This window comes from Medicago truncatula, chromosome 7 (genome assembly GCF_003473485.1).
Source record: "Medicago truncatula cultivar Jemalong A17 chromosome 7, MtrunA17r5.0-ANR, whole genome shotgun sequence".
Classification (NCBI taxonomy): domain Eukaryota; kingdom Viridiplantae; phylum Streptophyta; class Magnoliopsida; order Fabales; family Fabaceae; genus Medicago; species Medicago truncatula.
The window spans coordinates 948,413-975,393 of NC_053048.1; the positions used below are offsets into that span (position 1 = coordinate 948,413).

At 34.4% G+C, this 26,981-nt stretch overlaps 1 protein-coding gene across 1 annotated transcript; it reads right to left on the bottom strand.

Moving 5' to 3' along the window:
- Positions 1 to 25,304: 25,304 nt before the first annotated feature.
- Positions 25,305 to 26,147, bottom strand: LOC25499801 (uncharacterized). Its single transcript, XM_024770240.1, has 2 exons — positions 25,739 to 26,147; positions 25,305 to 25,639 (listed from the first exon to the last, which is right to left on the bottom strand). Exons 1-2 carry the CDS (start codon positions 26,145 to 26,147, stop codon positions 25,305 to 25,307), a joined length of 744 nt encoding a protein of 247 aa, XP_024626008.1.
- Positions 26,148 to 26,981: the final 834 nt, after the last annotated feature.

Consider the following 26,981-nt stretch of genomic DNA (forward strand, 5'->3'; position numbering starts at 1 on the left):
ACAATGTCATTTAGTCACTCGTAAGTGATGAGTCATTTATTACCTATTTCTAGATATTATTTAGTTTAGTTTTAATTAGATTTTAGTTTATTTTATATTAATATTATTTCCTTTTTAAGATAGTTTACTACAAATTGCATTTTATTATATTTCAGGAATGAATATTGGATGGATTGAGTCTTGGAGCAAAAGAAAAGGACTTGGAGCTGATTTGGTACGAAAATACAAAGATTGGAAGACAAAATATGTCTCCCCTAAAGTCAGAAGCTTGGCACGGCCCATGCTAGCATTGGCACGACCGTGCCACCCTCCAGAGTTGCTTTTGCTGCTTTTGCTTAGATTTTAAGCTACTCTATTTTAGCCCGCAGTCTCTTGTGGAACATTCTAGTAATGTAATTGCTTAGATTTTAAGTCGAATGTATGCTATAAATAGAGTAGCTAGCCATCACAAATATTAATCTTTTCTTGGAATGCAATATGTGACAATTGTCTTTCTAATAAAAGTTCATTTACTTTCTTGTTATTTACTTTTATGCTTTCTCTTTCTCCTTGTCTACGATGAACATTAGTGAATAGACTTCTCTTGTCTTGGGATTGTTGGATAAGTCTAATGACATAATCCTAATCAAACCAAGCTTTAAACCTTAATCTTGTGTAACCCTAATTTCTTATCTAAATTCACCGCTTTAACATGGATCAACCATTATCAAACTGTGGAAACGAAAGTGGAGGGTTTGATAATTGTTTATCCATCATCTCAAATATCAATTCATAAAACGAAAGTGGAGCTTTGATATTCGAACAAGTGAATTTAGACAAGGATTGCAAAGGCAGCGAAATAGTCTTTGCAATCTTTGAGACATATAGTTTCGATCTTCAAGGGAACTAATAATGATCAAGTCAGCGAAATAGACTTGGTTGTTAGAGGAACCAAAATCTAATAGTAATCAAGTCAGCGAAATAGGCTTGGTTGCTAGAGGAACAAAAGAGACACTGTCTTGAGAAATTAGGTCTAACATAAGGTTATAAGTTTAATAGTTTGGTTTGTGAAGGACTTGTCATTAGGATGAACCAATAATCCTAAGACTTTTATCTTTTCTTTTATTTTCTTGTAATTAAAAATCCAAACTTTTATCTAAAAATTATTTCATCTAATCATCATTAAAAGTTAATTGAATTCATAACTCCCTGTCGGAACGATACTCTTATTTTACTACTTCGGTAAAACCGTGCACTTGTGTTTTATCTCATCAAGTTTTTGGCGCCGCTGCCGGGGAGTTATTGTAATTTGATTAACTTTTTAATAGTGGTTAGTCTAATATATATATATATATATATATATATATATATATATCTCCCTTTCTCCTAATTTTATTATTTTATTTTTTATTTATTTTATTTTTATTATTTCTTATCTTTAACCGTTCTTATCTCAGGCATGGCTCAAAACTACTATCCTTGGACTCCTTCCCCTGTTTTGCCTCCTTGTTATGGAATATTTGGTCATGCTGGTCAACTAGGTAGTGTTGTTAGAAGTCCTGAGCAAGTAAACTATGCTCAATATAATCAAGGGTTTAGGAACGATCAATTTTTTCAAACCCCTCAAAATCGTTTTGGACAACAAACAACACCACCTAGTTTTGAAAATAACCAAGGAGTCCCTCAAAGATCCAACTTGGAACTTTTGCTAGAAAATCTTGTATTAGATAACTCTAGGCACAACAAAGAATTTGAAATCCAAGCTAGAAATTTGAAGGACTCTCTCAATAGGCTTTTCTCTCAATAGGCTTTCCTCAAAAGCAGATTCTCTTCGTACTCACAACAAAATGCTAGAGATTCAAATCCCTCAAGTAGGTCATCAAGTAGCCTCTCCCTCCCAAACCTCCGGAATCCTTCCGAGCCAACCTAAGGCTAACCCAAAGGGTCAACCGAATGATGTTACACTTAGGAATGGTAAACAATTAGAGGACCCCGTTGTGGAAACCAAGACTAATGAAGTTGAGGTAGAGAGTGAAAAGCCACAAAGTGAGCAAATTGTGATAGAGAGTGAAAAGCCTAACATTTCACCACAGTATGAACCAAAAATTCATTTCCCACAAGGGTTTGATGAGTTCAAGCTAGATGAGCAGGTTAGGAAATTTATTGAAATAATTCAAACCAATTTGCCATCTAAACTTAATGATCCAAATAATTTTTCCATACCATGTGTTATAGGATCCGAGATTATAGAAAGAGCCATGTGTGATTTGGGGGAGAATGTCAGTTTGATGTCATTGTCCCTTTGTGAAAGATTGGGTATAGGATAGAGAAACCCTTTGACCGTCAAGCTAATGACTTTAAACGAGCGCTTCGTGGGAGGCAACCCACGCATTTAATTGCTTTTGTTTTATTTGTTTCTTGTTGTTTTAAGTTATTTTGTAGGTAATTGTCCAAGAGTGATTCAAGAAAATGAAAATTTTTGAAGTCCCGGTCTCCAGAACCTTGGCACGGCCCGTGCTCACATTGGCACGGCCGTGCCATACCTTGCCAAGCCAAACCAAACCAAACTCCAGGAACTTGGCACGGCCCGTGCCAACAGCTGGCACGGCCGTGCCCAACCCCAGTTGAGTATAACCACATTTTCTTTTTCCACTTCATCTTCCCTCATTCTCTAACACCAACATCTCTCCTCCTTCAAACTTCTTCCTAAAACCTACATAACCAACAACCTTCACACCTTCATATCTCCATCAAAACCCCACCAATTCACAAAAATTTATTCACCCAAAATCAACCAAATTCGTAGCCTTCCCTAACCTAACCCAAAACCCACAAATTCATCACCAATTTCCACCACCCAACTCATAACACTCACCCCATCACTAAACCAACCCTTTCCACCAGAACATTCCCTAAACCCAACCACACTAAATCCAACCAAGGTCAAGGCTATGGCTTTCGAAAGAGGTAGTAAAGAAGTTGCAAGCTCATCAAGAGGACCTCCCTCAAAGAAGCAAGTTACAACAAAAGAATCTTGGAATACAATTCAAGGACAACAAGCAAAGGGATAGGTATAAAATTCTCATCTCTAAACCTATACATGCTTGTAGATATCCTGATTCTTTTAGCTTGAATGTAGTAGGCATTCAAGATAATGTGTTTAACTTTCTAGGAAGCTAGCAGCATTCACAACCCTGTGCTTAGGTACCTTCAAAGGGTTATGGCTTGCACAATTTGGGGTAGGATTGAATTGGGGAACACTATAACTGATGAACTCTTCATGTTATGGGCTACGCTTAACAACCACCCCATTAACACTTACTTTTCCTTGCTTGATTACCTTTCCCATCTCGGTAATAGGTCTAATGGTAGGGGAGAGATAGTGGTAGGTGGTATCATCACATACATAGTTAGGCAATTGGGAGTGGGTGAAGACCAAGGGATTAACAAGATTGAGGAAAACAATAGGCTTAACATAGAGGCCCTTATCTTTATGAACTTCATAAAACCTCGACCACCCATGGCCTATACACTTAAACTCAATGTGCCTGTTTTAATTATACTTCCTAACCCATCTCGGACTAACACCGAGGTGGAAGAAAATTTGTTTTATATTGGTGATAGTTCGCAGGTACATGAAGAGCACATTATTGAAGAGGAAGGTGCACACCTGCACCAAGAAGAGGATCACCATGACCATGAAACCGGACGAAACAATGATAATGAAAGATGGACATGGATGCAAACTGAGGTTGAAAGGATAAGCACCGAGCAACTAAGGCAAGGTGTTGAATTATCGGGACTAAGGAATGATGTCCTAAGGGGAAACCGCATATCCGAAGAAAATAACCAAATGCTTCGGAACATGATGCACCATTTTCACCTCCAAGGTCCTCCCTATAGAACTCAATGAAAAATGTGAGCTTTCCTCTTCCTCTCTTCTCTTACTCCTCCTCCTCCTCCTCCTCCTCCTCCTCCTCCTTCTTCTTCTTCTTCTTCTTCTTCTTCTTCTTTATTTCTCTTATTTTGAATCATTGAGGACAATGCTTCTTCTAAGTGTGGGGGGAGCCTAATAAAGTGTCTTTAGTCGTAGTGTTTCCAAACTCCCTTAAACTTTATTCTTTTGTTTTGTTTTATTGTAAAAGGCATGAATAAGCAGCTTGTTTTTATTGTTTTATTATGACATAAATTTTTTGTTGTCTCTTCAATGGTCGTTTCTTGTACATGAAAGTGATTTCTTGTGTTGTAATTGTTCTTGCTATACCCACATCAAGTTTTATTGTGAAAATTCTCCAATGAGAAAAGCACCTAGTTGCAATCCTTGAGTAAGTTTATGAATAGGTATTTTAAGGAACACGTTCTAACTTTAATGGTAACTTGGACCCTTAAAAATCTTCAGAGTAAAAGTAGTATAAGTTTGTGTGGGAATAATTCTAATGTGCTATAATGTGTAAACCAAAATGGGGCAGAAGAATATCACCAGCACGTGGAGGAAAGGATACCCCCTCACTAACTTCCTAAATGTGGTGATGACTTCTCAAACAAATTGTGCTTAAATTAAGCCCTCTAAAAAGAGGAACTTCCTAAGTGAAGATGAATAAGTTGTAGCACTACTTAGGGTGATCATGGAAACTTGGAGGAAAGGATACCCCCTCGCGGACTTCCAATGTGAAATGATAGCCCCTAGACATCTACAAGCCCCCAAGCATCTAAATTGTCAAATCTATCTAAACTCTCCCATCTCTCTTATATGAAATGAAGAAAGGATTTTTCTCGGTCACTTTAGTGTTAAGGTTAGAACATGTTCCTCATAATATCTATCTTATACAGGAGCAAGAAAAGGGTTGAACTACACACACACACACTCACTTAAGACTTGTTGTTGGGTTGAATAAGTTCACAAGGAATACTTGAAGTTGTGATTAGTGTACATTGAAATGAAACCTCGAGGGAGACATAAGCTTTTATTTGCATTGTCATATATTAATCTTTTTGTTGCTGCCATGTCTATGCCTTTTGCTTGAGGACAAGCAAAGATTCAAGTGTGGGGGAGTTTGATGAGTCATTTATTACCTATTTCTAGATATTATTTAGTTTAGTTTTAATTAGATTTTAGTTTATTTTATATTAATATTATTTCCTTTTTAAGATAGTTTACTACAAATTGAATTTTATTATATTTCAGGAATGAATATTGGATGGATTGAGTCTTGGAGCAAAAGAAAGGGACTTGGAGCTGATTCGGTACGAAAATACAAAGATTGGAAGACAAAATATGTCACCCCTAAAGTCAGAAACTTGGCACGGCCCGTGCTAGCATTGGCACGGCCGTGCCACCCTCCAGAGTTGCTTTTGCTGCTTTTGCTTAGATTTTAAGCTACTCTATTTTAGCCCGCAGTCTCTTGTGGAACATTCTAGTAATGTAATTGCTTAGATTTTAAGTCGAATGTATGCTATAAATAGAGTAGATAGGCATCACAAATATTAATCTTTTCTTGGAATGCAATATGTGACAATTGTCTTTCTAATAAAAGTTCATTTACTTTCTTGTTATTTACTTTTATGCTTTCTCTCTTCTTCTCCTTGTCTACGATGAACATTAGTGAGTAGACTTCTCTTGTCTTGGGATTGTTGGATAAGTCTAATGACATAATCCTAATCAAACCAAGCTTTAAACCTTAATCTTGTGTAACCCTAATTTCTTATCTAAATTCACCGCTTTAACATGGATCAACCATTATCAAACTGTGGAAACGAAAGTGGAGGGTTTGATAATTGTTTATCCATCATCTCAAATATCAATTCATAAAACGAAAGTGGAGCTTTGATATTCGAACAAGTGAATTTAGACAAGGATTGCAAAGGCAGCGAAATAGTCTTTGCAATCTTTGAGACATATAGTTTCGATCTTCACTGGAACTAATAATGATCAAGTCAGCGAAATAAGCTTGGTTGTTAGAGGAACCAAAATCTAATAGTAATCAAGTCAGCGAAATAGGCTTGGTTGCTAGAGGAACAAAAGAGAAACTGTCTTGAGAAATTAGGTCTAACATAAGGTTATAAGTTTAATAGTTTGGTTTGTGAAGGATTTGTCATTAGGATGAACCAATAATCCCAAGGCTTTTATCTTTTCTTTTATTTTCTTGTAATTAAAAATCCAAACTTTTATCTAAAAATTATTTCATCTAATCATCATTAAAAGTTAATTGAATTCATAACTCCCTGTCGGAACGATACTCTTATTTTACTACTTCGGTAAGACCGTGCACTTGTGGTTTTATCTCATCAGTAAGCAAGACCATTATTATATAATATTGGCTTAAATATGGAAATGGTCCTTGCAAATATCTGACATTTTGATTCTAGTCCCTCTAAAAATATTTTTTGGGTTTTAGTCCCTGCAAATATATAATATTTGGTTTTGGTCCTTGGTATTTTGTTTTAATCCTTGTAAAATCATTTCATATTGAAATTGGTCCCTATAATATTCATTTTAGTCCTCATTTTGAGGGACTAAAATCAAAGATTCTACATATAACAAGGACCAAATCCAATATGAATCAATTTTACAAGGACTAAAACAAAATACCAAGGACCAAAACCAAATTTTTTATATTTGCAGGGACTGAAACTAAAAAAAAAATTACAGGGATTAAAACTAAAATGTCAGATATTTGCAAGGACTATTTTCACATTTAAGCCTATAATATTAGCAATTTTGAAGTTAAAATCTTGTTATTAAAAACTCTATTAGGTTTCACACAACTCAACTACTTGAGCTACATATGTAAACTTGTACACATCTTGATATATATTATGTTTAAATTTAAAATCAAATGTTTAAGATTACAGTTATGTTTGTATAACAATTAAGTTACACTTAAAAAAAAATGGACACAATGTACATTTAATTTGCAAAATGCATTTGCATGAAAAATGTCAAAATGGTAAAAATGTTACGTAGTTGTCTTTACTTTGTATGTCAAATGGATAGGAGCACTTAACAAGTCTAGATTGATGTTTGATCCTTAGCCACAAAAAAGATACTTTTTAAATCTTTTACTCATTCGTAGGCACACTACAAGCTGAAAAGAAAATTAATGCATGGTCAGCATATATGGAATATATAAATACAATACTAGTATACACCTCAGAATAAAGGGAGCACTTGGATTCCCTCACCACTCACTATTTACACTTGGCTATCTACAAATTTAGTTTTTGATTTGGTCTTTCAACCATAGAATTTGATAGGAAAGGAGATAATGATCGTCTCAACTCTTATACTTCATTTTAGAATTATTTGAGAGGTGTAAGAGAGATAGATGGAAAAGGAAGAGAGATACGTTAAAGAGAATAAGTGTACCATGTGATAGAAAAAGGAAGATGGATAATACACGAGCACAGTATGAAAGCATTGAATTTCAAAAATTTCTCCATATTAAGGTCTTTAAAACCGAACCAATCAAATAAAAAAACTGCAAATTGAATCAGTCCAAACTCAAATTGTAAAAAATCGCATTTGATTTGGATGTATTAGGATCATTTTTCACTCAACCGCATTACAAGAAATATGTTTAGTGCATATTTGATTTGTTGAAGAGCAAATTTTCGAGCTAAAACAACTGAATGAATCGATTCACTAAATGAGTGAATCGATTCACTAAATGAGTGAATCGATTCAGACCACTAAAAGACAAAGCTGGAAAGATAAAAATGGCATGCATATTGTTGCGTGTCAAATGATATTTGAATCGATTGAGGCTGCTCATGATGAATGTTGATACAATTCAAAATAAAATGAATCGATTCAAACTAAGTCAGAGACATCTAGTGATACGATTCATGCATTTTTGAGACAAGTCAGAGTTGGTCGATTCATACATGTTATGAATCGTTTCACACAAAGTCAGAGACTGTAACGCACTAATTGTTATTTAATTATTTTTAGTTGATTTAAAGTCTTTTATATGATTTTAAATGATTTATGTTGATTTTGTGGTGTGGTGTATTTTATTAATGGCTATTTTCATTATTTAATAGAATAAGTGGATAAATAGAATTATTTTGAAGTTTGGGAATTTAAATTAGAATTAATAGAATTAAGAGGAGTTAAGAATATTTGGGAGGTTACAATAGGTTGGAAAAATAGAAACTGAGAGTCAGAACCAGTTTCACGTACAAATAGAGGTTTTGGGAGAAAACAAGAGAAAGCTAGGAGAAGAGCCAAAGGGGGAGAATCTGATTGTGTAAGAGTTTGTTCATCAAAACTAAGGTAAGGGTGAGACTAACTCTCAATAATTATAAATTATATAACTTCTAATTTTGATTTAACATAAGGGTGTTGGTTAAATTTGGGATTTGGGGTTAGGTTTTGATCATTAGATTTTGAATTGAAAGTGTAGAAACCATGATAAAGATGAGAGATTGTGTACTGATCATAGGTATAATCATATAGCAATGCTGTAAAAAGTTTTGGGGATTGAATTGGGAAAAATTGGGACTAGTTTTCTCTAAAGATGGGTTGTACAATTCTAAAAAAGGGTTTAACATTGTAGTTGTTGATGATGAATTTACATGCTCAAGTTATGTATATATGTATACTTGTGTTTTGCTCAAAATGGGTGAAGTATAATGTTGTTGTTGATGAATTCACTTCTGATTGTTGTTGTTTTTGTTATGAGATGTTGTTTTGATGATTGAAACCTTAGATAATCTTAACCATAGAGCTTGAAGTGAACTTTTGTTGTTCTTGAGAACTTTTATGAAAAGTGTGATTTTGTAAATTAATATTTTGGGTCATGTTTTATATGGTTCTGAGTGCCTTAACATGTATAGAAATGATTAGACAAGTTTTTGGATCAAATTTGGGCATAGGGAAGTCAAAATTGGAATTTTGGGGTGAAAAATGGAATTTTCCCGAGAGCTACTTGTCATAACTCGCCATGGCGAGTGGAGTTACTCGTCGGGGCGAGTAGCTCTCTGACAGCACGTCCTGTTTCATGTTCTTGCGTCTTTTTCACACGTTTCGGTTTTGAATTGGCCTTTGGTGTAAACATGAAAGTTGTAGATAATTTTGTTAGCTTTCCAATGGCTTTGGTTTGACTCAAAAATGATTTTTATTTTTTGAGATATGATGAAAATACTCCAAGGAGGTCTTAGTGAAATTTTATGAAAATTCAGCAAAACCATTTCCAAGTTAATCCAAAACTTATGGGATAATTCCAAGACTCAAAACTAGAAGTAATATGAGTTCAATTAAGATGTTTAAGAGTATTTAACCCATGTTGTGAGTTGATCTTGGGATAGGAATGAAAGTTGTTAATAAGTTATAGACTTACAGAGAGCCTGAATCAAATTATTAATGAGTGTTGGTTAGTTTAAGATATTTATATTATGAGGAAAATGTATGATAAAGAAAATATCGTTTTTTATATCATTCAAGTTGTTATTATTAATATTGCTATGTTGCAAGTTGCTTATGTTGTTGTCTCTGTTGTTGTTGATTATTAATATCATTAAATTGACCAAGTTGTGGAGTAAGTCATATTTATTTATGCACAGTTGTTGTTGTCGTTGATGTTGTTGAGTTGTATGTAGATATACACAAGTGGAGTCAGTTGCATAATCATAAAAGCGGGAGGGCCCTGGCCTTGGAACGCCTTGTCGTTCAAAGCGGTGAGGACTTATGTCCTGAATGAATGCTTTAACCATTCAATTAGCGGTGAGGGCTCCGACTCTGAATATGGTACCACATGCATACGCATTGTTGAGGAGTCTTAGTGGAGTCGTTGAGTAGTTGCATGAGTCGATGTTGATGGTTTTAATTACCATTGTTGTTGATGTTGTTAATGATGATATATTTATATATTGATGAATTATTATTATGATAGAGTGTTAGATTTAATTGATGAATTATATATCTATTATTGATGAAATTAAGATGTTAATGATGTGGTATATTTGCAAATGCATTATGTGAAATTATATATGATGTTTAAGTTGTGTTGATTATCAATTGATATTGTTATATCTTGAGATGTCTATGTGCTACCTATGATGCTGTCGAATCTTAACTAAGATGTAAATGTTGGTTTAAGTTGTAAGCGTTGTTGAGTTGTACGTTGTCGAATAAGTTATAAGTATGTTATGCAAATTGTCGATGTTGTAATCATCGTCTGTGTTGTTGTTGAAGTCGTAGTTGTAGTTGTTGTTGGTGAATGATTATGTCAGGTGTTGTGTAAGAGGTGGTGTACTCTTACTTTGTTGTTGTTTTATAAAAGGTGGTGTACTCTCACGTTGTTTATGTTGTTCATTAAGTTGTTGTCGTTGTTGTTGATTAAGCTGTTGTTGTTGTTGTTGGGAGAGTTGTTGTCGTTGTTGTAGAATCTTGTTGTTGTCGTCGTTGTTGGTTGAATTAATAAGTGTTACTAAAGTTAAAGAAGTAAGAATATTATTATGATGATTTGTTGTTGTTTACATTATTATAAGATGAGGATTATGTTGTGTCGACTATGTTATTACGAGGTGCTGATTATGAGAAGATGTTTATGATATGATGAATTATGTTGTTATGATGTTGTTTATGATATTGATTATAATGTTAAGATGACTGTTTATGGTGTTGAATATGAGGTTGTTATGATGTTACATGATGATGATTATGAATGTTGTGATGATGATTACATGATGTTAAGCTATGAGTTGTTAATTCTACTTGATGATGGTTATGTTAAGTTGATAAGTTGTCTTTTATTCATGAATTGCTAATGAAATGTTTGATGAATAATTATTATTATGAATTGATGATGTTACGTATAGTTGTTAAGTTGTCTTCTATTCATGAGTTGTTAATGAGATGCTTGGTGGAGAATGTTAATACGAATTAATGATGTTGTCATGTTGTATATGATTATGATTAAGATGTTGATTATGATGTTAAATGATGCTGTTATGATGTTGTTTATGATATCGAGTTACGACTGTTGATATGATGAGTACATGATATGGTTTATGAGTCGTTAAAAGAAATATTATTACTAATTGATGGAGTTTAAGTTGTTATATGCATTTGATGAATTATATGCTTATTATTATTGTTTGTGAAATCTCACCCCTTCTGCTTGAAAATGTTGCCCTTCGTATGGGTAACTTGCAGGTATTAAAGATTAGTAGGAGTCGTGGCACAAGTGTCTTAGAGCTCTGATACGTAACGGGATGGAAAATTGTTGCTAAGTTTATCATTTCTTTATGTAACAATTTTGGAACATGTTGTTGAAGCTTTTATTTTCGTTGAATTAATTCCGCTGCAAAGTTTTAATTATTACGTTGTTGAAATTTGAAGGATAATTATTTAATTATTCCATTTGTGATTTTTAAGAAAAGAAGTGTAACATTCCATTTAAGGTGTTTTACTCTGATTAATTTATGAAATTTTTATGTTGGGAAAACGGGGTGTTACAGAGACTTTTGTGATACGATTCAGAAATATTTAAATCGATTCATACAGTAAAATATGAATTTTTTTACAAATGATATGTGAAGAAAAGGAAGGCTTAAGACACACATAAGTTAGGGTGCTTTAACATATTCTAGGATACAACATGCTAAACTTAAAACGCAAACTTGATAACCGATCCAACATCATCAAAAACTAGCTAGAGGCTTTGGATAGTCTTTTAAATTCATCAAAATTCTGCATAATTTTTTAAAATCATCAAGACTTTTTTAAACAAAAATTATCTTTTAAAATCCTAATCCAATACACTTTTCTTAAATCAATGATCAAAACTAACTTGTCTTGTCCATGATACACAATTGTTTCGTTGGTGCACCGTATAGTTTACGTCAGAAATATCTAAAGGTGTGTTTGGCCTAATTTTTTTCAGACATAGAAGCAACTTTAAACGTAAAGTTAAAATCATTAGCTTTAAAAATGAAGTCAAAAGTTGTTTGACAAATGTTGCTTTTTTTTTCAAAATCGTTTTTATGTTAAAGTGTTTGATAATATTTTTTTTATATCAAGTTTTATGTTTTATACCAAATAAAGTGTTTGATAATATTTTCAAATAAAATGAATTATTTTTAAGAAAGTTCATATTTTATCATGCATTAATATTACAACAAATAATTATTTTTTAAATGAAACAAAAATTTAGAAATGAGAAATCATAATGAGAATGTAAATTCTATTAAAAGGCCTGAATAATAATTTTTATTTCCTTAAAAAAAACATTGATTAAGTATATAAATAATGGACCTTTAAATTTACATCATAATTTTGTTTTTTAAAAGTCATAATCAAATGCTAGCAATATCATTAAAAAATATTATTTAAATACTAATATACCATTGCCAAAAAAAGTACCACGATGCTAAAGAAAACCAATTTTTTAGATTGTTTAATAAAAAGAAAACCAATTTTTTAAATAAACAAATTAAATTAATTAACAAAAAAATACAGTAAAAAAATAAATACATCTATTGAAGACGACATGGCTTGGTAAACAAAATTGAGTTTAAGAGCACTTGGCGTCAATAAAACCAATTTAACAGAAAAATTGCTCTCAAAATAAAAATTTTAGAAACATAAAATTCATGCTCATTGAGATTCGAAGGGTGGAGCTGCGAAAATAAATTGCGCAGAAGTAAGTCTCATCACCTTATTTCAAAAGTCATATTTTCTTATTTTTCTTCTTTATAAAAAAGTCACTTTTTAATTCAAGAGCTTAATATAAATGTTGTTTGGCCCTGCTTTTATTTTGAAGTAGAAGATAAGTCAATAAAAAGGTAGACCAAACGGGACCTAAGCCCACGCGAAATCATTTCTCACACTATCATTTCACTTTTTTTTTCTCTCTCTTTCTTTCTTTCTCTTTCTTTCTTTCTCTCTCTTTTTCTTCTCTCTCTCGTTGGTTAAACCCTACCACCCACATAAACGTTAAACCCACACTTTCCTTCTATTTCTTCCCAACTTTCCTTTTACTCCCATTTTTTTTAATAACAGAAATGAAGTCTTTACGGTTTGTTAAAAATATAAAACTGAACATCGAACAGGTAACATTTGCGACGTTTGACGGTGGGCGCGGCGGTGGTCGTGGTATTGGTGGCGGCTTCGGTCGTGGTCTTGGTGGCGACGTCAGCGGAGACGACGGCGGTTGTGGTATTGGTGGCGGTGTCCGCGAAAACGACGGTCGACGCGTAGGGTTCAGAACGGAAGCTCGGAGGGTCCGTATTTCGTACCATGTCCACCTTCTGAAGATGATGGAAGCAGGCGCGGTCGTGGGCGTGGAAATGGATCCGGTGGTGGATCTATCGGAGAGAATCCAGAAACGGAAATGCCTAATCGCAATATACGTCAAAAGAAGGGTTTGAAAAGTTCTTTTAACCAATCTTTATGAGTAGTATTTTACCAAAAAAATAGATTCAATTAAAAAAGTGTCACATCATTTTAAAATATCACTTTATGAACTCAATATAAAATATTTGTATTTTTCATTCAAGTTGTTATTATTAATATTGCTATGTTGCAAGTTGCTTATGTTGTTGATTATTAATATCATTAATTTGACCAAGTTGTGGAGTAAGTCATATTTATTTATGCACAGTTATTGTTGTCGTTGATGTTGTTGAGTTGTATGTAGATATACACAAGTGGAGTCAGTTGCATAATCATAAAAGCGGGAGGGCCCTGGCTCTGGAACGCCTTGTCGTTCAAAGCAGTGAGGGCTCCGACTCTGAATATGGTACCACATGCATGCGCATTGTTGAGGAGTCTTAGTGGAGTCGTTGAGTAGTTGCATGAGTCGATGTTGATGTTTTAATTACCATTGTTGTTCATGTTGTTAATGATGATATATTTATATATTGATGAATTATTATTATGATAGGGTGTTAGATTTAATTGATGAATTATATATCTATTATTGATGAAATTAAGATGTTAATGATGTGTTATATTTGCAAATGCATTATGTGGAATTATATATGATGTTTAAGTTGTGTTGATTATCATTTGATATTGTTATATCTTGAGATGTCTATGTGCTACCTGTGATGATGTCGAATCTTAACTAAGATGTAAATGTTGGTCTAAGTTGTAAGCGTTGTTGAGTTGTGCGTTGTCGAATAAGTCATAAGTATGTTATGCAAATTGCCGATGTTGTAATCATCGTCCGTGTTGTTGTTGAAGTCGTAGTTGTAGTTGTTGTTGGTGAATGATTATGGCAGGTGTTTTGTAAGAGGTGGTGTACTCTTACTTTGTTGTGTTATAAGAGGTGATGTACTCTTACGTTGTTGTGTTATGAGAGGTGGTGTACTCTCACGTTGTTTATGTTGTTGATTAAGTTGTTGTCGTTGTTGTTGATTAAGTTGTTGTTGTTGTTGTTGTTGGGAGAGTTGTTGTCGTTGTTGTAGAATCTTTTTGTTGTCGTCGTTGTTGGTTGAATTAATAAGTGTTAATAAAGTTAAAGAAGTAAGAATATTATTATGATGATTTGTTGTTGTTTACATTATTATAAGATGAGGATTATGTTGTGTCGACTATGTTATTATGAGGTGATGATTATGTTGTGTTGTCTATATTATTATGAGAAGATGTTTATGATATGATGAATTATGTTGTTATACAATGAGGTTTATGATATGATGAATTATGTTGTTATGATGTTGTTTATGATATTGATTATAATGTTAAGATGACTGTTTATGGTGTTGAATATGAGGTTGTTATGATGTTACATGATGATGATTATGAATGTTGTGATGATGATTACATGATGTTAAGCTATGAGTTGTTAAATGTACTTGATGATGGTTATGTTAAGTTGATAAGTTGTCTTTTATTCATGAATTGCTAATAAAATGTTTGATGAATAATTATTATTATGAATTGATGATGTTACGTATAGTTGTTAAGTTGTCTTCTATTCATGAGTTGTTAATGAGATGCTTGGTGGAGAATGTTAATACGAATTAATGATGTTGTCATGTTGTATATGATTATTGTCATACCCAATTTTTGACCTAAGATCATATAATGGGGGTACATAGTTGTGTGAACGAAGTAAGCACTAGAAAAATATTGTTTGGAAATGATAAATTAAATATTTAATTTAATCATTATTAAAAAGTGATTTTCTTTGTCTCCATGTTTTGCTAAAATATTTTGGAACACAATCTAGAATATTTTGGAACACAATCCGAAATATTTTGATAGGCAATCTAATATATTTTAATGTTTGATCTGAAATATATTTTGATACTCAATAATATATATATATTTATGTACTGAATAATATATTTTTGTACTCAATTTGATATATTTTGGTAGGCAATCTAATATATTTTAGTGCTTGATCTGAAATATATATTTTGATACTCAATAATATATATTTATGTACTGAATAATATATTTTTGTACTCAATTGAGATATTTTTGTACTAAATGAATTACTTGTTCCCAAAGTTTCTCACCTATTAGTTGCGAAATTTCTCTATAAATAGAGAGCTCACACAATGCATTCTGGACCCCGAAATTCACGGTTGATGCTTCCTGTGTTTTTTCTCTCTTCTCCCTTATTCGACTTGTCTTGACAAGTCTTTCTTCTTTTTCTACTCCTTTCTGTTCCTTTCGATTTCAAGGTATTTATTTATTTTATTTATTTTGCTCTTATGTTATAAAAAATGCAAAAAAATTAGATTATGTTAAGAGATTTTATGGTGATCCAACCTCACTACAAAATTCTCATGCTTTAGCTTTAGGTTTCATTTATCATTCAAAATTACCAAAAATATGCAAATAACAAAAACCACCAAAAATATTTTTTACAATAAACCTTGATCTTAAATCAAGTGACCGTCTTTTTTATTTTATTTTCTTAATCAAATTTCAATCAACTTAATTCTACTTCAAGTCCATTTTCTTTTAAATTAAAAACCACAAACAAATTCTTATTTGCCACTTGGCTTTTCATTTTAAAACCTTTTTCAAAACTAATAAAAAACACAAAACCAATCAAACGTCAATTTCTACCCCGAACTACGAGGTTTTGATCCCTCACGGGTACGTAGGCAGAGGACAATGTCCTTCCAAATCAATAAAAAATGTAGATAATTAGGTCTTTATTTTTTTTCCACTTTAATTCCTTCTTTTCAAAATAAGCAAGCAAGTTATAGCACATTAAATTAAATAAAACCAAGAGGTTTCTGTAGAGTACTACGGACATAAAGGGTGCTAACACCTTCCTTTTATGTAACTAACCCCCGAACCCTAAATCTTTTCAAAATGGGGTAGTTTGAACTTTTTTCCCCTTTTTCTTAAAAAATTAAATGTTCAGTCGTGAAATGAATTAGTGAGTCAAAAGCTAATCAAATAGCCTTGATCTCCAAAAATGATGCGACAGAAATGGCAACTTCACTGGGGATATCCCCTAAGAGGGTTGAGCCTAACTTGGCTTTATTTAATTCTTTGTGCTATAACTTGCTTAAAACAAAAAACAAAAATAAAGGATGGAAATACTTGTATATATGTTCTTCCTTCTTCTTTCTCCTTTCTAAACGTGAGTGGTGAGATAAGTCCATTACCCAGACTTGAGGGAACATTAAGATAGGAAGGTGGTATAATCATAGTGTCTCGCCAAGAGTGAATTTTGGTTTTGGCACATGTGATAACCCCACTCAACTAAGGAATCTTGGAAATATAGTATGTTGGCATGAGTATTCGTGTTTGGCATGTTATTTTCAAGTGACCGCTAAAAGTTGAGAACCTTTAGTAACCCTTAACTCATCTTGGCCTTTTAGGGCGTAGTGCGGTGGCTAGCCTTGAGTAATCTTGGTTTAGTTGATACGCGATACTACACTTAGACGAGACTTTCTTACGAACATCATTGGAACGGAAGTATTCCCGTAACCCGACAGTGTTCGCCAGTGGTCAAGGACTTTGGGAACTTGGTAGAACCCGTGATACAGGTACATTTGAAACCATAGTCCCTGCCAAATGGCGTTGTTATCCTTAAGCTCCAACATTATGGACTTAACCTCACCATGCATTCGATGCATAATCATGCATACATGCATTCATTGATAAAACCATTTTCTCACTATTATCGAAGGACTTAGATAAGTTTTTGTAAACATCAAAGATATGGTCCTTGTAAGAAGGAACACCAAGAAATACAACTTCAAAAATCTTAACTAAGTTTCAACTTTTGTTAAGAACTTTTTCCTTGGTTTCGTTCTTACCTTTGAAGAGGGAACCGTTTGCAATACCTTTATAATTTTCAAATAAGTCCATGTTCTTCTACAATGTTTACAAATTACTTTGACAAGTCCCTCGAAAAAAAATGTGTCTATTTTTGCATAAGCATCATGCATCATCTTGCATTTCATAAGTTTCTTGAGTCTCACAATTTTTTCTTTTCTATTGAAAGGTCAATTCATTTCAAAAGTGGCCCGACGTATTATTTACCAGTCTACCCGCACATACAACACTCAGGCTAATATAAAAAAGAAAATGGAAGGTCTTGAGCAAGAGAATCAGGTCCTCCGTGCCGAAGTGACATCCTTGAAGACCAAGATAGAGGAATTGGAGTCTATGAAGACCAAGATGGATGATTTGTCTGAATTGGTAAAGGTGTTATCAACTACACAGAATCCACCTCCGCCTCCTTCCAGAAATCAGGCCGAAGCATCTTCCTCTACTATCCCTGATTGGACAATATGTGCCGACACTCCGACACACTGCTCCACAATGTTCCGTGCCTTGGTTTCAACCTTTTACTTCTGGTGAAATATTCCGTCCCATTACTTGTGAAGCTCAGATGCCTACTCATCAGTATGTGGCTCATGTTCCCCCGCCTCCTGTAAAGGTCCCTCCAGCCGCTATGACATACTCAGCACCTGTGATGCATACTATTCCACAAAATGAAGAACCCATCTTCCATTCAGGGAACATGGATGCCTATGATGGAGTGAGTGACTTACGAGAAAAGTATGATGAACTGCAACGAGATGTGAAAGCTCTCCGTGGGAAAGGAAAATTTGGAAAGACTGCTTACGATCTCTGTTTGGTGCCGAATGTTCAGATACCTCACAAATTCAAGATTCCAGATTTTGAGAAGTATAAAGGGAACTCCTACCCTGAGGAACATTTAAAAATGTATGTGAGAAGGATGCCCACATATGCCCAGGACGATCAGGTCCTTATTTATTACTTTCAAGAGAGTTTGGCTGGTCCCGCCTCAAAATGGTACACAAATCTAGACAAAACAAAAATCCAAACTTTCCGTGATCTGTGTGAAGCTTTTGTTGAACAATACAGTTATAATGTGGATATGGCTCCAGACAGAAGCGATCTTCAGGCTATGACTCAGGGAGACAAGGAAACATTCAAAGAGTATGCCCATCGATGGAGAGATACCGCTGCCCAAGTCAGCCCACGTATAGAGGAGAAAGAGATGACCAAGATCTTCTTAAAAACTCTCAATCAGTTCTACTACGAGAAGATGGTCGGAAGTACGCCCAAGAACTTTGCTGAGATGGTTGGTATGGGTGTACAGTTGGAAGAAGGAGTCCGAGAAGGACGATTAGTTAAAGATGGAGCTTCCGACAGTGGAGCCAAGAAATTTGGGAATAACTTCCCAAGAAAGAAAGCACCAGAGGTCGGTATGGTGGCCCATGGGAGGCCTCAGCAAAATTATACAGCCTATCAACATGTTGCTACCATTACACCCGCTACCAATGCTATTGAACAACCGGGTTATCAGCCGCAGTTCCAACAGTATCCTCAGCAGCCATATCAGCAGCAACCGTATCAGCAACAACAACCTCGACCACAAGCTCAAAGGACACAATTTGACCCGATCCCCATGAAATATGCGGATTTGCTCCCAGCATTGCTAAAGAAGAATTTGGTCTAGACCAGGCCGCCTCCTAAGGTGCCAGAAAGATTACCAGCATGGTATAGACCTGACAAGTTTTGTGCTTTTCATCAAGGGGCCCCGGGTCATGATACTGAATACTGCTATGCTCTGAAGGTCGTAGTCCAAAAGTTAATCCGAGATAAAGATCTGTCCTTCGCCAATCCGCTACCAGATCATGGTACCTAATATTGCCACAAAAGGAGGGTTTAACTGCAATCGAGTCAATGTTGATGTTTTCTTCCATTTGTTCAATTTGTTTTGAGTGATATGTTTGTTGTTTTGTTATCTTTTCAAAAGAATCCTTTCGTCCCGCCCAAGACGAAAGTGAACTTATGTAGGGCTCTTTGCTTCATGAATTGTCATCATTAATAAAAAAAGTCGTCTTGATCCCGACCTTGCTTTTATTTTATGCTCTTTTCTGAAAAAATGGTGATACAAAAAACCAAAAAAAAAATCATTCTCAAATATCTACATAATCATAACTTATACTTACTTGTCAAAATCAATAATCAAATCATGCATTAATAAACCCGTTGAACACATTTACCATGTACTCTCTTCCAACTTTGAGTTCCTTGTATCCGAAGCTGAAGAAGACAAGAATGAAGAGACTCCCGATGAGATCTCTCACATACTGGGGCATCATAAGCCGTCAAAGCTACAAACAAAAATCATGTAGATAGTCTAGAAGATGGCAATCGCTTACAAAGACTAGCTCGAGGTGCTACCATTCGCTTTGCTCGGATATCGTGCTTCAGTACACATTTCAATAAGGGCGATCCCCCCTCCTTCCCTCAAGTATATAACATCAAGGCCGTGCTTCTCGTGGAGGTCGAAGTCCCGACAATAGGAGTTCTGCTGAAGTCCAAGCTTGCTCGAACTTAAAATACATGACAACCTTGTACAACCATGTCAAAATAGGTTGAAACAAACTTCCAACAAGAAGGTTCGTCCTCATAAATTTCAAGAAGGAGACTCTGTGCCTAAAAAGGTATTATCTTTCCAACCAGACTCCAGGGGCAAGTGGATGCCTAACTATGAAGGCTCATGTGCAATGACCCTCGTGACTACAAATGGTTACAAACTTGCATTGCCTATGAATGTCGTTGCAGTCAAGAAATACTCTGTCAAACATAAAAGCTCGATAAGTCGCAAACCTGAAAAGGCATCTTAGGCAAAAATGAGCGTCTCGGTGGACTGAAAACCCAAAAGGGTGGTCCAGGCAAAAGTTAGAGACATGAACAAAATGATTATCCTGATAGATTTAAAACCCAAAAGGGCGATCTATGCAAAAGTTAAGGATCAAAAGACAAAGTAACTGCATCCGGTCAGACATAATCCACTTGGGGCATCCAGCTATCAAAATACCTTCGATTCGAAGCATCTGCAGATCAAAGACTCGGAACAGGGGCATTCAAAGTTGTTACGGAGAATAGCGGTTATTGTGTTCAATGTACCCTTCCCATTACATTTACCATTTTTTCCAAAATTTTCAAAAAAATCTGTGGAGCCATGCCCTTGGCAGGTCACCACTCAATTCATCAAATTTGAGTCTGTGCCCATTTATTTGGAACTCTCATTTATTCTATTTGCATAATTTCTTCTATTTTTTATGGCAATACTTAAAGCAGAAATTTTCAAAATACAAAAACTTGTTTTACATCTTTTGAAAAAGTGTGAACAACAAACACACTCTCTTTGAACTCGTGAGTAGATGAAGCGTACATCAGCATCCACCTCAAGAGCAGTTACATTCCGAAAGAGAAACATGGCTAAGCAGTATCGAGGGGACCTCTACTTTGAGCAAGATGTTGTCACAGTCCAAAAAAAAAAAATACAAAAAAATCAAAGCTCGCTAAGTTGAAAATCTGAAAAGGCGACTTAGGCAATAGAGAGCATCCCGGTGGACTGAAAACCCGAAAGGGCGGTCCAGGCAAAAATTAGGGGCAGAAAAAATATATATATTTCCGGTGGACTGAAAACCCGAAACGGCGGTCCAGGCAAAAGTTAGGGATTTAAAAAAAAAAAAATATAAAACAAAAATGCATGACTGCTGAAGCATACCAATGGAAGAAGACTCTGCGCCGGTTTACAAATGGCGACTTCTTCCAAACTTTTTATCAACAATGGGCTTACCCCTAGGAGGCATGAGTTACTACCTTGTGCCAGGTTCTTACACCGTCAACGGCTCGATTTGTTCACAATAGTATCATCTCCAAGGAAGTTTGCCGAGTGTTTGTACTTCGATGTCAGTCCGCCTCTCATCCTACTTATCTTGTCTTGTTTCATTGAGTCACATGTCATATACAGTCTATACAGTCATGCAGTTGCACACACATCCATACATTCATACAATCACGCATTCATCAAATATTGTCACATATTCATACATTCATGCGTATACAGCATATGCACAACATCAATCCACACATAATTGCATCAGTCGTCCAGAATCTCGTTTCGGTCGTATCTCTTCAATTCGTTTTAAACTTATTATTGTGTCAAGCCGCAAGTTTCTACAAATGAACATCTTCTATTTACCTTCTTATCATCAAAGTGTCATCCCCAGTGTAACTGACCAAGTTGTCTTCTCTAAATTTACCTTTGTTAAGCTATCTTCATGTGATAGTTAGGTAAAACTTGTCAATCGTCTTTATTAAGCTATCATTTCACGATAGTTAGACGATGTTTTTTTCACTCATTCTTACCTTTGTTAAGCTATCTCATCTATAGTTAGGTAAAAGTATCATTTGTCTTTGTTAAGCTATCATTTCATCGATAGTTAGTCGGTGTTTTCTCTCATTCTTACCTTTGTTAGGCTATCTCATCGATAGTTAGCTAAAAGTATCATTTGTCTTTGTTAAGCTATCATTTCATCGATAGTTAGACGATGTTTTTCCCTCATTCTTACCTTTGTTAGGCTATCTCATCGATAGTTAGGTAAAAGTATCATTTGTCTTTGTTAAGCTATCATTTCATCGATAGTTGGACGATATTTTTTCACTCATTCTTACCTTTGTTAGGCTATCTCATCGATAGTTAGGTAAAAGTATCATTTGTCTTTGTTAAGCTATCATTTCATCGGTAGTTAGACGATGTTTTTCTCTCATTCTTACCTTTGTTAAGCTATCTCATCGATAGTTAGGTAAAAGTATCAATCGTCTCTGTTAAGCTATCAATACGATAGTAGACAATAATTTTCCCCAGTGAAACTACATTCCCCTTGCGGAGTCGGATCCCTTTTCTTCAACGAATTAGGGTATCCCGTTGTTGTTTCTCATTCCAGTCAAATCACATTTGTCGTCCTGCATTCATACTTGCATCACATGCATTCATAGCATCTTAGGTCAAAAATGGTGTACTTTGTATTTAAGTCTCTTCGACTCGTCAAATCAAAGATTTCATCTTCAAATCTCCGGACGAAGAAACTTAAATAGGGGCATCTGTCATACCCCAATTTTTGACCTAAGATCATATAATGGGGGTACATAGTTGTGTGAACGAAGTAAGCACTAGAAAAATATTGTTTGGAAATGATAAATTAAATATTTAATTTAATCATTATTAAAAAGTGATTTTCTTTATCTCCATGTTTTGCTAAAATATTTTAGAACACAATCTAGAATATTTTGGAACACAATCCGAAATATTTTGATAGGCAATCTAATATATTTTAATGCTTGATCTGAAATATATTTTGATACTCAATAATATATATTTATGTACTGAATAATATATTTTTGTACTCAATTTGATATATTTTGGTAGGCAATCTAATATATTTTAGTGCTTGATCTGAAATATATATTTTGATACTCAATAATATATATTTATGTACCAAATAACATATTTATGTACTGAATAATATATTTTTGTACTCAATTGAGATATTTTTGTACTAAATGAATTACTTGTTCCCAAAGTTTCTCACCTATTAGTTGTGAAATTTCTCTATAAATAGAGAGTTCACACAATGCATTCTAGACCCCGAAATTCATGGTTGATGCTTCCTGTGCTTTTTCTCTCTTCTCCCTTTTTCGACTTGTCTTGACGAGTCTTTCTTCTTTTTCTACTCCTTTCTGTCCCTTTCGATTTCAAGGTATTTATTTATTTTATTTATTTTGCTCTTATGTTATAAAAAATGCAAAAAAATTAGATTATGTTAAGAGATTTTATGGTGATCCAACCTCACTACAAAATTCTCATGTTTTAGCTTTAGGTTTCATTTATCATTTAAAATTACCAAAAACATGCAAATAACAAAAACCACCAAAAATATTTTTTACAATAAACTTTGATCTTAAATCAAGTGACCGTCTTTTTTATTTTATTTTCTTAATCAAATTTCAATCAACTTAATTCTACTTCAAGTCCACTTTCTTTTAAATTAAAAACCACAAACAAATTCTTATTTGCCACTTGACTTTTCATTTTAAAACCTTTTTCAAAACTAATAAAAAACACAACCAATCAAACGTCAATTTCTACCCCGAACTACGAGGTTTTGATCCCTCACGGGTACGTAGGCAGAGGACCATGTCCTTCCAAATCAATAAAAAAATATAGATAAGTAGGTCTTTATTTTTTCCACTTTAATTCCTTCTTTTCAAAATAAGCAAGCAAGTTATAGCACATTAAATTAAATAAAACCAAGAGGTTCCCGTAGAGTACTACGGACATAAAGGGTGCCAACACCTTCCTTTTATGTAACTAACCTCCGAACCCTAAATCTTTTTAAAATGGGGTAGTTTGAACTTTTTTCCCCTTTTTCTTAAAAAATTAAATGTTCAGTCGTGAAATGAATTAGTGAGTCAAAAGCTAATCAAATAGCCTTGATCTCCAAAAATGACGCGACAATTATGATTAAGATGTTGATTATGATGTTAAATGATTGTGTTATGATGTTGTTTATGATATCGAGTTATGACTGTTGATATGATGAGTACATGATATGGTTTAGGAGTCATTAAAAGAAATATTATTACTAATTGATGGAGTTTAAGTTGTTAGATGCATTTGATGAATTATATGCTTATTATTATTGTTTGTGAAATCTCACCCCTTCTGCTTGAAAATATTGTCCTTCGTATGGGTAACTTGCAGGTATTAAAGATTAGTAGGAGTGGTGGCTCAAGTGTCTTAGGGCTCTGATACGTAACGGGATGGGAAATTGTTGCTAAGTTTATCATTCCTTTATGTATCAATTTTGGAACATGTTGTTGAAGCTTTTATTGTCGTTGAATTAATTCCGCTGCAAAGTTTTAATTATTACGTTGTTGAAATTTGAAGGATAATTATTTAATTATTCCATTTGTGATTTTTAAGAAAAGAAGTGTAACATTCCATTTAAGGTGTTTTACTCTGATTAATTTATGAAATTTTTATGTTGGGAAAACGGGGTGTTACAGAGACTTTTGTGATACGATTCAGAAATATTTAAATCGATTCATACAGTAAAATATGAATTTTTTGACAAATGATATGTGAAGAAAAGGAAGGCTTAAGACACACATAAGTTAGGGTGCTATAACATATTCTAGGATACAACATGCTAAACTATTGATGGAAATAGATATTCTGGCAGAGTGGAGAATTGAACAAATCCAGTTAATGACCGTTTGATGAAAGCCAAATTGTTGGAGAACCTGAAACAAGAAGTTCCAATTGAGTGTATCAAAGGCTTTTGACACATCAATCTTCAAAGCTAATTTGCCACCAAAACACTTTTTGTCAAGAACATTGATTGCCTTTTAAGTCAAAAGAATACAGTCTTTAATATTTCTTCCCTTCACAAAGCCCCTCTGCTCCTTAGAAATTATTGAAGGGAGAATGACAGCCAATCTATCTGCAAGGACTTTGGATAAAATTTTACTTAAAATTTGCCAAAGCTATTGGCCTATAATGTTCAATTCTATCAGCATTAGGAATTTTAGGGATTAACACAAGAGTATTTGCATTGAAATCTGGTGGAAGCCAACTGGTGTGGAAAAACTCAAGCACACCTTCATAGACATCATGTTGGACGATATCCCAATAACACTGAAAAAATGAAGCACCAAAACCATCAGGCCCTGGAGCGCCATCCTGATTGAGATCAAAAACCGCTTTTTTAACTTCAGACAAAGATGGAATCATGATGAGTAAGTTGTTAGTTGTATCATCTATTAACTTTTGAATGACCTCCTCCACAAGAAGCTGATCCTGCAAAACAGTGTAAGAAGAAGAAAATAAACAATTATAATAGTTAATTATATGGTCTGACATTCTATGAGGATCACTGATAAGTCCATCATCATTTCTGATTGATGAAATCATTTTTGTTTTATTTTTGATTTGTGTAAGTCTGTGGAAATATCTTGAGTTCCTATCACCATCCACATGCCACCTAATTCTAGCTTTCTCTTGTCAGAAGGATTCTTGTTTAAGAAGTGCTTCATCTAAATTGGTTAAAGCTTTCTTCTCATCTGCCATTAATTGATCAGTGTGACCACTACTTTGAATTTGTGCTTGAATATTGGATAGTTCATTCTCAGCCTCATTGACATATGTGTGAATGTTACCAAAAACCTCCTTGTTCCAAGTTTTCAATACGAGCTTCAGTCTTTTAAGTTTAGTGCTCAAGACAAACAAAGGGTTTCCAATAACTCTACCATTCCAAGAATCAGAGATTAGATCCTTACAGTCTTTATGCAATGACCACATCTTCAAAAATTTGAAACTAGAAGCAAATTGATGAGAATCTGCTCAAAAATCCAACAGAAGAGGGTAATGATCAGATCTGGTCTTTATTAAAGTGGAGCAACTAATGGAAGAACAAAAGTCTAACCATTGTTTATTACATATGCTTCTATCCAGTCTCCTTTTAATGTGTCTCCTACCACCTCTTTTGTTATCCCAAGTGAATTCAGCACCTCTTGTAGGGAGATGAATTAAGTTGTTTTGGTCAGTCCAAGCTTGGAAATCAAGCATGGGGGGTCTAGCAGGGTTTAAAGATCCACAGTGCTCATGAGCTCCTAATATAACATTAAAGTCCCCTATAAAACACCAGGGGGCATCAAATTGGGATTGTAACAAATTTAGCTTGTGCCAAAGCTCTTTTCTTTTCAAGTTACTAATTGAAGCATATATGGCTGAAAGGTAAAGGTTAGTATTGTTAAAGTTTATAGAGAATGTAACCTGTTGAGCATCAGTATCAATAATGACAGGGTTAAGATGAAGAGAACAAATGCACCAAAGATTAGGGGCCATGTTGTCTCTAAAGTTGAAAGAAAAGAATTTAAAACGTAATTTGTGTAGCCAGTTTGGTGGGAAATGACAATAATGCATCCAGGGTTCAGCTATGAAAATAAGGTCAGGCTTATGTAGGTTAATGAGTCTTTTAAGTGCCAATCTTGAGGGGGTGTTGGCAATACCCCTTATGTTCCAATAGAGGGCTAACATTTAAAAGGTTTAGGTATACCAGACTTACCTCTGGTTGTATATTTACTGACTGTTTGAGATTTCTTCTTTGAAGCTTTGTTTTTTTATCTTTGCACCACTTTGAAGTCATCAGTAGAAGTCCCCTGATTGAGCTCATCATGTTTTTCAAGGTCCTGCAAAAGTCTTTGCTCAGCATCAGCACCATCTGCAATGTTGGCCCATGATTGTTCTAAGAACAACCTATTTTCCTTTTCCAGATCTACTAAAGTCAGGCCCACATCTTGAACATCTTCCTTATCTTGTTCCTGAGAGCTACTAACATTTGAATCTTCATGGTGTTGAGTGGCATCAACAAATTCACTGTCATTTGAATTCTCAGAATCTGCTTGCAAGCTTGATTGATCTTCATTTCTCTTTTGTTCTAGCTCTTCATTAGTTTCATCCTCCAATTGATTATCATAAGCTATCATTTCAGTTCTAATTGTTACATTCTCAGTTCTCAATAAGGCATCAAACCTGTTATTCTGGACCAGATCATCAGACTTGCTTCCTGAAGCTAGCTTCTCAACAAGCTCAATATTTTTGTCTTTATTGCCATTATTACCAACTCTGATGTCATCAACTTTATCATCAACTACGATGAGATCATTTTCCTTACCCCCC